The 12,950-nt window shown below is 34.5% G+C and overlaps 1 protein-coding gene across 1 annotated transcript in view; it reads right to left on the reverse strand.

The window, feature by feature from the left end:
• LOC131928146 (large ribosomal subunit protein mL43-like) overlaps positions 1-12,342 on the reverse strand; it is a 186,847-nt gene extending 174,505 nt beyond the window's left edge. The window contains exon 1 of the mRNA XM_059284092.1: positions 12,133-12,342. Coding sequence (XP_059140075.1) covers positions 12,133-12,342 — 210 coding nt within the window. The remainder of the gene's footprint in view (positions 1-12,132) is intronic.
• Between the last annotated feature and the right edge of the window lie 608 nt (positions 12,343-12,950).

The following is a 12,950-nucleotide window of genomic DNA, read 5'->3' on the forward strand; positions in this document are numbered from 1 at the left end:
GTCGGTGAAGTTTTGGTACGAGTTGAAGTATGCGGCGTAGGTGGTCTCGCCCTTGTAACTGTACCACCTGTTTCAGATAGAGATTAAAGACTTAGCCGTTTCTATATCTAGAGGATATTGATTTTGTTCAAATAATAAGATAGTCTGTGAAATGTGATAAAATATTAATAACTGAATATAGGGCAGGGGTCGGCAACCTGCGGCTCGCGAGCCGCATGCGGCTCTTTTGATATCAAGATGCGGCTCTCCAGCTCCTTGCACAAATACTTATAATCTTAATAAAAAAATAAAATATTTGAAATAAAAAAATGTTAGTGGCTCTTTAAAACCAGGGAAATTTTAAAATTGTAACTGTTGGCTCTTCCGCTTCAAAAGGTTGCCGACCCCTGATATAGGGGAACAAAAAATTGTTAACATGTTTTCATAACAAATTAAACTTTATAAAAATATGGTTCAGTCAGAAAACACTACAGTACAATTTAATTAAAAATGAATGTTTCATGTCAGACTAGAACAGCTACATGGTGTAAATAAATTGAGTTCAGCTTTTTTATCGTAAGGTATGAAGGTATAATATGTTCGGTATTATGCTTAGTCCACATTTAAAGTTTTATTTATTTACGAAAATAACTATTGTGTATACTTTAACGTTAGAATGTAAACATGTAACCAGCGTTAAGTTTATTGTGATATCGCGGCTTACATATTTGATAACAATTAAGAAATAAAGTGCTTGCACTATATTATTAGTGGTCTAGCGGTAGAGAGTTGAACTGCTAACCAGTAAGTCTCGAGGTCGAATCCAGGTGCAATTCAGTAGACCGTCCCTGAGTCCACCCAACTCTGATGGGTCACTAACTTACGTTAGGGAAATTAAAGGCGGCTGGGCACACTATCTCTGCATATGCCGAGGTCACTGAAACAAGCTAGCTCTACTTCACTAGCCGTATAGACCGTCAGGTTTGAAAGTGAACTTTACTTTTTACTTTCTCGTATATACGAAGTATAGAGAAAGTCTTGTAATCGTGCAAAAAAAAAAAATCGAGATTTTTACAAATCTCGACGTTTCACACCTCACTGATACGGAAAAACATAATTTTGCAATCTTGTCCGTATGTCTGTGTGTCTGTCTGTGTGTCTGTCTGTCCGTGTGTAAACACGATAACTTGAGTACCGTTACAGCTAGGTTGATGAAATTTCATATATAAGTATTTAATCAAAATCGTAGATCTGTATCAACTTTTGAGCGATTTCCGATAACCGGAAGTGGTACTTTTCCTACTTTGAATTTTTCAAAAGCCTATAACTTGAGTACTATTTCATATAGATAAATGAAATTTCATATGTAAGTAAAAGATCTAACTCTCTACCTTCTGTCAAATTTTGACTAATTTCCGTTGACTGGAAGTAGTACTTTACGCTACTTCCGATTTCTCAAAAAACTAATGTATATTTTAAAAGTACTAATAATATTGCGCACTATTATGCGCTTTTTTATTTGGCGTTCACTTGGTGTGCAATTAATTTGTCTACGAGATTTTATTCTATTTTTAAAACTTTAAGTATTTAAAATGGATTAAAAATCATGTCTATAGCCCGAGTTCCCATCCCCTGTTATTTTATATAAGAATATTCCAGAAAGTTTAGGGGAGATCACTCCCGGTTTATTTACTTACAATATTGTTTAAAAATGCACGTTGTGTATTGATAATTACAACAGTAAGTAATTACTTGATAGGAAATCATGAACTAACTGGGGTATTGTGGTTATCACAATAAGGTATCACAGCTAGATTTACCTGAAATTCTGGTAACTGTCACAGCCATCTCCCACGAAGAGATTGCCTTCTGTTGACGTGGGTGGAGGAAATAGTGGACTCGGCCCCGACCCAGGCGTACAGGTTTGCTCACCTTGTTATACATACAACTTTAGTACTGTGACTTGTAGCTGCGGTGATCAGAAATATTTGAGTTTGGAATTTAAATTATATAAAAGTTCAAATAGATTTCTTTTTTTAATGATAAAGTAAAGTAAAATTATAAATGCTTCGCTTGAACAGATTTTGAGATGACGTAGAGGTTCAATGTTTTTCTAATGACGGTTTATGAAGTGACAGTGTGATCATTTCAATGCCCGGCTGCATTTACCTTCGTAAGATAGGACCCTACCAGTATTTGTGGTAATAACAAAAAAGGTAGTTGTATTACCACCAACCTAATGTTGTTTTACCATTTTCCTGGATTCTACGTACAATGGACCATCCTGGAAATAGTAGAGTAGGTTTACATAAGAGATATACAAGGTTTGCCGCTAAACCACGTATTAAAAAAAAAAACACTTTTTAAACGAGTATAAAACAAATCATGTTATTAGATTATTATAATACAATATTATCTGCAACTCAAATAGCAGAAAAAGATCTTTCTGACATATTCCTATACATGTATTACAAATCATCTACATTATACTAAATTGCTGAGTTCTGTCTAGTGATGTTATTTCCTTGTTTCTTGTCATTTTTTGTTTATTCGTAGTATAGATCACTATCGCTTTATGTTTTATTGTCGCATAAGAAAAAGTTTTTTTTATTGTAATTCAACTTATGCCCGTCTTTGCTTTTGTATTACCATTTTCATCTTCGGCTTGTGAGGATAGACAATTATTTACAATAATATTTCTTTCGGAGATATACTTTTATTCCAAATCATTTACATTATACTTATTACAGGACTGCTGATTTTTCTCTGGTGAAATATTTCCAAGTTTTTTTTTTTTTTTCACTATACTTTTTTTTCCACTTTGAAATGAAACCGCCATTTGTGTTTTGCAAAATCGTCAAAAACCCGTCTATTTTTATCCAATATATAACGTTGTCGCTACTCCATCCATGTATGTGTCGCAATGAATTGTCCGTCAGCTAATTGTATGCCGGCATGATATCTAAAATGGAGAATTCTACACATGTCATGGATGTATCTAGCAGTTAAGGCACATTATTCCTCTATCTTACAGTTTCTCTATAGCCACAATTTCTTCCTGTCTGTCTATGTGGATAAAGTGTGGCGGGTCTGCAACTCAGTTCTTTGGTGTCAGGACTATGGTGTAGGGGTTTTCATTTGTAGATTTTAAAACGTCTAGATATGTGACTGGCTCACAGTTCTGAGAGAGCTTCCTATAACAGCTCCATAAGTATATCAACTTACATCTACGAGTTATTTGTATATATTTGTTATTTGCTAATATATTTCACTTCAATGTTTAGCAATCTTTGCGCTTTATTTTTTGAGCAATTATTATTATTTTTTAAATATATTTTGTTTTAATTAACCATCTGTGACGTAAACTATTATATCGCCATCGTCACTTTGTCTACCACCCTTCCAGTTACCCGCAATTTTATCTCCCCCTCACCCTCATCCCCCACTTTTGCTAAGTTATTTCAGTACACATGTTGCTGGTCATGTGACATAACGGCCAATTATATCATTGGCTTGACCAACTCTTGTACAAATAACGCACTGTCTAAGACTTAAAGTAATCATGGTAATAAATAATGCTAATAAAATAATTGTTGGCAAACTTCAAGTGCAGCTACATGTCACATAAAAACAGAGTTTCTTCCAGGGATTACAATTTTTACCGCCCCCCACCCCCGAACGAAATGAAATTTATATAATTTATATAGAAAATATATACTTTTAACAGTGTCCGCCCCCCTGCCCCCCCCCCCTAAGAAAGTCTACCGCATCCCCGAAAATTTCAAGTGCCCCCCCCCCCCCCCCCCCCCCGGAGAAAAAAAAAACACTGCATAAAAACAACAACAGATAATTTACATTTTTAACTTGTCCCTTGTTTTACAAGGGATCCAAAATTTATTGATTCATTGGTGCAGCAGTGTTATGGGTAAAGCGGTGGTTTCTCATCTGGACAAATGCAGCCAGTCATTGAGCTAATGCTTTTCCACATATTTGAGAGCAAATTTATTTTTCAGAATTCCAAAACTTATCAAGAATAGATAGAACATTAGGTAAAAAAAATATTAATAACTTTGTCGTAAACAATAAAAAAAATAATCGTTCTGTGTATATTGTATTATTACTTTTGTTCTCACATACACATTTTACCATAATTGTTTCTTCCCCTGGATGCAATAAATTTAAATATGGGAAACAACTAAGAACTAAGACAACAAAATATTCTTTTTTACTTTCTCGTATAGAGAAAGTCTTGTAATCCTGCAAAAAAAAAATCGTGCACAAAAAAAAACCGAGATTTTTACAAATCTCGACGTTTTACACCTCACTGATACGGAAAAACATAATTTTGCAATCTTGTCCGTATGTCTGTGTCTGTGTGTCTGTCTTTGTGTAAACACGACAACTTGAGTACGTTTACTGATGAAATTTCATATATAAGTATTTTATCAAAATCGTAGACCCTGATCAACTTTTGAGCGATTTCCGATAACCGGAAGTGGTACTTTTTCTACTTTGCATTTTTCAAAAGCCTATAACTTGAGTACTATTTCAGATAGATAAATGAAATTGCACTTGTAAGTAAAATATCTAATTCTCTGCCTTCTGTCCAATTTTAAGTATTTTCCGTTGACCGGAAGTCTTAATTTACCCCATTTTCGATTTCTCAAAAACGCATGTAAATTTATAAAGTACTAATAATATTGCGCACTATTATGCACATTTTGTTTTGGGGTTCGCTTGGTGCGCAATTCTTTTTTTCTATGATATTCTATTCTATTTTTAAAAGTTTAAGTAATTAAAAATCATGTCTATATTTCCAGTTATATAAGAATATTCGAGAAAGTTTAGGGGAGATCACTCCCGGTTTATTTCTATTCTGTTCAGGGATGTGCCACGATGTATTTCCCGTCAACTCATTTTATGCCGCCATGAAATCTAAAATGGAGAATGATACACTTGTCATGGAGCCGCATGCGGCTCTTTGGATGTCAATGTGCGGCTCTCGATTTTCGTGCACAGATATTAATATTTATATTATTTCATTATCAAAACTCATAAAAAAGTATACTGTAAAAAAAAAAACTTTAACTAAAACAGAATAAGCACACTAATCAGAAAAGATTGAGAATAGGTAAAATAGAAAGTATACGGACAGCTGACAGCCGCTTGGGCAACAGGCCCAGCCCCACACCCGTGCTGTGTACAGCCCCGTGGCAACAATTTCATGCTTGCCACTGCCCGAGTGCCGACTTTTTCGAATATCGTTAAATGGGGAATGTTATTCTATTCAGAATGCATTCCTCTACCTGTCAGTATGCATTAATTTGACCTGAGTGACGAAGTATTTTAGTTATTATTTCATATAGTTGAGCCAAGTGCTGGACTCTGAGTTCGTGTAGGGTGGAAGATAAGCCCAGTGAGAACCGTAGGACGGAAAATACCGAAATACGGTAATCAAACAAATATCCAAGCCAGTTAGTCGAAGTTTGCCGTATTGAGGGCTGCCTGGCTATGGGAGACACCTCCTGGGCCAGTGGTGTTCGTAACTGGCTTGTAAAGTCGATTGGGATAGTCATATAGTTATATTATTTGATTATTAAATTTATCATAGAAGAGCTAGCCAAGTCTGAGAAACATATGCATGTAGCCTATTTATATGCACCAATATTAGTTCGTAATTAAAGCTATTCATTTCTTTGAAAACTAGGAAATTTTGTAAATGGTAGCTTTTTGTTATTCTGTCTCAAAAGGTTGTCGACCCCTGGTCTAGTAGTTAGGGCACATTATTTATATGTCTTACAGTAACAAGATAGCCATATTGTCTTCTTGTTTGCCGATAATGATGTGGACGAGGTATGGCGTCTATGCCACAGAGTGCTTGGGTTTCACGATACTGATGTTGTTTTCATTCGTAGATTTTAAAACGTTTCGGTCTGTGGCCAGCTCACAGTTCTAAGAGAGCGTTCTCTAACAGCTCCATGAGTATATACACGTACATCTACGAGTTCATTTGGTACATTTGTTATTTTGTGATATGTGTTACTTAAATGTTTTGCAATCTTTGCTCGTTCTGAGGGCGACATAAGTTACTATAAGCAATTATTTCTTAAATATTTTGTTTGACTTAATTATCTGAGACGTTAAAAGTGTTAAGCCGCCATCTTGCCTTGCCTACGCCCCCACCAGATAACCGCATTCTTACCCCCCCCCCCCTCCCCTTCCAACCTCTCCCACACGTTTGGAAAGTTTTGTCAGCACCCATATCGTTGGTCATGTGACATAGCGACCAATCAAATCATTCGGTTGACCAACTCGCGTACACCTAACATGATACGCGAAATGGAGGAAAACCTAAATCGCTTTTATTATTTTTACAAGCTTTTATTTAACTCACTTCCTCCTCAATCTGTCGTCAGTCTGTCCAGACCGAAACGCCAGAGTGAAAATTCGGAAACTTCTACTTTACCGATACGATTCACACTTGGCACGTGGGACAAGACATGAAGACAATGCAATCTGAAATTAAATTTGACTTAATTGGATGTCTAATTATGTTTTTATGAATTAATTAAAATTTGGACCGAATTAGTAGGCATGTTTATCCAACCATTACACGCGTCATCGAGTGCAATAGCTGCGCCATCACGTTCAGTAGGCGCGCAATGGTTTTTAGTCATGTAACTCTATTGTAAATAAAACATGTAAAGTACTGAAAAAAAAAATTCATAAAAACGTTTTAATAACAAGCTTTTATGTAATAATGCACTAAAAAGTAGAAAATAAATTATAGACTTCTGTTTAAATAACTATAAAGAAAAGCGTGGGTGTCTTCCTTAACATTAGTAAAGGTATCAAATAGATACTAAAGTGACATATATAGATATATATATATATACATGCATTCATAAGCTGCACATACTATATTTTCAATTTTCAAACAGGTATACTCTAGTTACACAGGTATAAACAAAAGCACTACCTACAACATTAAATACCAATCAGTTCTAAAATACACACTGTTATAGATCTCAAACATTGAGCCATGAACACACTAGATTGTATGCTCTGATAACAACGCAGCACACGAACAAGTGCGTCCTTAACAACGTCGCTTATAGAGGCTGAAGCCAGCAGTTAAAAATCAATACTTCAGCACAACTTTATAAAATGTAAGCTATACATGAGAAAGCAATCTTATGCGACAAACAGTAGCGTACATTAGATCTCTAATCAAACAGTGACTGTCATCACCAGAGCTTTAAAAACTGTATTTCAGCAAACAAAAATTGAGTTTTACAAAATCAATTTGTTCATATCTTAATAAATGTATGGTTAAAAGTTAAATGTAACAAATGTAAAAAAAAAAAAAAAAAATCCCTTTATAGCAACTAGTTTTTAAATGCACCGAAAATAAGAAAATAAAACTAATATGTTTCTATCATAAAAGCTTTGGAGAAAAAAGTCTGGATTAAATACTGCCTAACGAGTCTGCAAAACTAGTTAACACAAAAATCTAATCATTGCTAAAATTTTAGCTATATTATAAGTATCGAAATAGCTAATAAGAACATTTTAAAAAAAGTATCCGCCTTCATTACTAGTGCAGTATCAACCTCTAAATAAACGATAAGGACGTCGATTTTGGTTTGAACTTTTTAAATCTTTTGTGCTGAGAAAAATAAACCGGGAGTGATCTCCCCTAAACTTTCTCGAATATTCTTATATAAAATAACAGGGGATGGAAACTCGGGCTATAGACATGATTTTTAATCCATTTTAAATACTTAAAGTTTTAAAAATAGAATAAAATCTCGTAGACAAATTAATTGCACACCAAGTGAACGCAAATAAAAAAAGCGCATATTAGTGCGCAATATTATTAGTACTTTTAAAATTTACATTAGTTTTTTGAGAAATCGGAAGTAGCGTAAATTACTACTTCCAGTCAACGGAAATTACTCAAAATTTAACAGAAGGTAGAGAATTAGATCTTTTACTTACATGTGAAATTTCATTTATCTATCTGAAATAGTACTCAAGTTATAGGCTTTTAAAAAATTCAAAGTAGGAAAAGTACCACTTCCGGTTATCGGAAATCGCTCAAAAGTTGATACGGATCTACGATTTTGATAAAATACTTATATATGAAATTTCATCAACCTAGCTGTAACGGTACTCAAGTTATCGTGTTTACACACGGACAGACACACAGACACACACACACACAGACATACGGACAAGATTGCAAAATTATGTTTTTCCGTATCAGTGAGGTGTAAAACGTCGAGATTTGTAAAAATCTCGATTTTTTTTTTTGCACGATTACAATACTTTCTCTATACTACGTATATACGAGAAAGTAAAAACAATGCTACTGTATAGTATTCAACAAATAACGCACAAACATACATAACTTCTACTTAGTTTGAACACACTTTTTAGCGGTAGGGAGCTAGATTGCTAACCCGAGAATCTCGAGTTCGAATCCCGGTTCAAATAAGTGGAACGTCCTGAGTCGACTCAGCTCTGATGGGTACCTGACTCGAGTTAGTGAAACAAAGCTCACCACATTATCCCATTGTGTTCCACGTCTCGGTCCCTCCTACTGGTTAAATTTCATTACTGGAATAATTTTATCAGTATTAAGGTATAATTTCTTCACCCTTGACGTTGGGGCTCATAACATTTTTACGGTTGACATCATTGCTTACAAAAGATTAGCGTACCCATAACTTAATGTGATGCCTATCTCAATGTCTTGTTCATTAATCACTTTGTTTTACTGAGTTTTAAATGTCGTGTTTCACACTGTTGTCAATCATTTACCGCTTACAAAGGTTACTTCAACTGTTCTTTTACTAATGATGTCTATATTAAATTGACCATTATAGCTTGAAATGTTTTAATTAAAGCTAAACTTGGCCGTGTCGGCCATGCTGGTCTAGCAGTTTCTGGGGCAAAACAAAATAAAACGGGAGTGATCTCCTTTAAACTTTCTCGTATATTCTTAAGTAACAATAAGGGTTCGGATGACAAAACCCTCGTTTTTTATGCTTTATGCAAGTATGATATTAAATTATCAAATTATAAAGTTCTTTTTTTAATCCAAGAGGGGGGGGGGGGGAATACCGGTAGTGAAAACACATTTGGTTACAAATTATAAGATACATGATTTTCTTTACAATGTATTATCTTTAAAATACTTTAAACATTATAACGTTGTATTTATTTCTGGCCAATTATTACATTTTAGCGAAATATAGGTTCAAAGTAACAGTATTGAGGTACACAGTAGAATCAAAATAACTAAAAAAAATAATTAAAAACTACGAAAAATAACTTGGCACTTTCCTAGTAGACATGACCAAGCACTACATGCTAGAAGGAAATTTTGATATCTTACAAAATTATTTTTTTGCGAAATTTTAAAAATGAATAAAAACAATGTCATATGATTTTCTTTGAAAACAATTCTAAAACTTTCACAAGTTTGTTAACAATAGAAGTGCAGCAACATCCTTCTAATACTTTATAGATACATGTGTTCGCAACGTACACTGGCCATTTGAAGAATTTCTCATTAACATTTTGAGATAAATTGCTTCCCCCGAGTTCCATACCGTAACATTGACAAAACGGAGAAAACTCAAAATGAAGCTTTATTGTCTAAATATTTTATCATATACATGTATGTAATAGCATACTAAGGAACAATCTTGATACATAACTACTTTTTCAATAATAGTATTGGGGAAAACAGCAGCTTACAGCGTTTACAAAAAAAAAACTAATTCCCACATTCATTAAATATTCAAAATCCTAAACAAAAATGATTTTAGATGAAAAAAATTGAAATTTTCCATGAAAGGAGAATACCAGTCGTCCCCCCCCCCCCCTCCCTGTAAACGGTACGCAAGATATAGGCTTTTGATAACCGAAAGTAAAGTAACCACCTGTTACGCTTACTGGAAATCGTTCCAAAGTTTACAGAAAATTACACGAAATTTTGTCAAGCTAACTGAAATGGACAGGACTGCAACAATACGTTTTTCGGGCGGTTGTAAGAAGTCCAGATTTGTCCAACTCTCAATTAGATTTTTTTTTGCAATTTTTATAAAATCCTTTATACTCCGTATACGTTTAAGTAGGGAGGTGTTAAACGGAACAAACTGTCAAAATTGTATTAAATGTGTGCGCACAATTACAATACATTTTCTATACTCTTTATACGAGAAGGTAAAATTGTACTTGCATTATCACCCACCTAGTGGATTCTCCATTAAATGGAGAGTACTAGAATAATTTACATAAGGAACAAACAAGGTTTGCCGTCGAACCATGAAAAGGCTTAAATAAATTATTTAAAAAAAATTACGCTACAAAATAATTATTTGCAAACTAAATGCAGCTACATGTCACGTAAGAACAACAACAGATAATATACATTTAGATCTTGACCCTTGTTTTCAAGGGATCCAAAATTAAATTTAAATAACACTTTTTAAATATATTTTTTTTATATATAGGTTAACCTCCTTAAACAATTAAGCAAGATTTTGAGCTAAAGCTTTTCTACGCTTTTAGGAGTCAAATGGGGTCGGCGTGGTCGAGTCGGTAAAGCTCATGGTTGCTAAACCGAAAAGTCTCGAGTTCGAACCCCCGGGCAGATGAGGCTCGTTAGCTGGGGACAGCCACTCTTCTAGGAGAGACAACTCCAAAATTAAACAACTGCTGCCTTGTAGTTTGTTCTTGGTTGGACAAAGGCTATGGAAGCAAATCCAAAAAGAAAAGCAGGCTGAAATCGGAGTCAATGGCCTCAATGGCGCATAACCAGTTGACACGTAACGCTTAATTGTGTTGGAGGCGTGGTCGAGTCGGCAAAAAGCTCATGGTTGTTAAATTTGAACAAAGTCTCGAGTTCAAACGCACTGGCAGATAATTCTCGATCCCCTTCAACACTGATAATTAAGAACGAAGAAGAAGAAGAAGAGGAGTCAAATAATGTATTTTTTTTAATCGAAGAATTTTCAAGATTATACAAAATATGCCCTACCATTTGTAATCCACAATTTATCAAGAAAAGACAGGATATCACCTAAGAATATATTTGTAGCTGTCGATTATAATAAATACATTATTTTAGTTTATTTTGTATTGCTTTTGTGCGTATGCAAATATTCAGGGTATTGGTTGCTTCCCCTAGTTGCCATGCATTTTTAAATGGGAAACAACTAATAAAAGGAAATATTCTCTTGTTTTATCTATTAAGTCCACTGGTGTGCATATCAACGTACATCTACCATTTCATTTTATGTAGTTGTTATTTTCTGATAAGGTTCACTTAAATGTTTAACAATCTTTGCGTTTTTTTTTCTTTCTAAGTCATTCTGGGGCGACAAAATCTACTATGAGCAATTATTTCCTCTATATTTTCTCTATAATTTGTATACGAGAAGGTTAGATGGTACTTGCATTACAACCCACCTGGTGGATTCTCTATTAAATGAATTTCTCATAACAAAATATACAGTTATCCGAGTTATGTATAAATATGTATTGACGAAACAGTACTAGATTAGCTTACATATGAGGCAAACGAGGTTGGTTGTTGAAAAAAAAAAAATTAGAAACGTTCTAAACAAGGCTCGAAAAATCCCTGGTATTTATTTTTTTTTTGTAATTGCATTCTTCGTTTGCAAATTGGAGTGCAGCTACATTTCACCCAAACATAAGAAACGATTTTTTTAATACTTTCTTCATTTCCCTTGAATTCAATTGTTTTTTAATTACTATAGTAGAAAATTTTGAATGAATATCTGATTACAAAACAAATTAGAGTTATGTAGAAACATGTGTTGACGAAACAATTATTTTTTATCTTCATGTATGCAGCGTGTCTTGATGTCATGTTGGGATTTGTCTGATTGCTCCTCCAGCACATAATCTGTAGCTGTTTTTCCAACCTTGAGAACAGATGACCACTTCTCATTGGGGAACTTAGTCACTGCCCATTCAGTCTCCTTGAACATGAATGGCTGCCATATGCCTTGTGTGATGGGAGTGTCTGTGTGATTATTTTTAATCATTCTAACAATCTGAACACATGACCTGGTTCTCAGGTGTTCAGTCCACTTACACATTTCAGGGGCTTATGTTTCGTCTAGGTTGGAAATAAACAACAACTTCCGGATTGTTCTGTGTGAATTCCAGCAAATTATTCTCAATAAATTCACTCATTTGCTTACTTCCACCATGTGACTTGCAAAATCTGAAGGTTATTCGCTTAAGTTGACAAATACAGCGTCTAACACCATTATGCAGGACATTTTTCAATAAAGGTTTTGAAATAGCTTCGTTTGACATTTCCTTTTGTTTGTTTTTTCAACTTACATTTCAATATCAGATGTCTTTCGTAATAATCAGTAATAATTATTTATTTGATATATTTTACACAGCATCAAAGACATGAACATCAATTGCATATATAATAATCAAATGGAGAAAATAAAATGGCATAAGAACTAGACTAAAATAAGGTGCGCAAACTAGGTTTCTCTTGACTGCTTAGTTTACTGTGCTTTGTCCTTAGTTGAGGAGTCAAAAGTTCACATTATAGCCACACATGGACAGAAATAGAAACGACCGTGGGAGGAGTGTCTCTGCAGTACACATACTGATCTATCATTCCAAAACTTTCCATGACATAAAATTGACCCTTGACAAAGAGGGCACGCTACCTTGAAAAATCCGCCAGTCCGGTTGAGTGGGGGAAAGTGTTTGTGTGTGTGTGTGTGTGGGGGGGGGGGGTGAGGTGTGTATCTCTTTCTAGTTTCGTAATAGGTCTCTTAATTTCAAGGGAGCCAAAACAAATACCAACAGATTTACAAAGGAACATAGTTATCTCGAGGTTTACCAACTTAAATAATTCAGGAATTCCTTGAGCTAGTGCTTTCTAAACACCACATAGAGTC

Source organism: Physella acuta, unplaced genomic scaffold (genome assembly GCF_028476545.2).
Source record: "Physella acuta isolate Inbredline_101_S28 unplaced genomic scaffold, ASM2847654v3 ptg000090l, whole genome shotgun sequence".
NCBI lineage: Eukaryota > Metazoa > Mollusca > Gastropoda > Physidae > Physella > Physella acuta.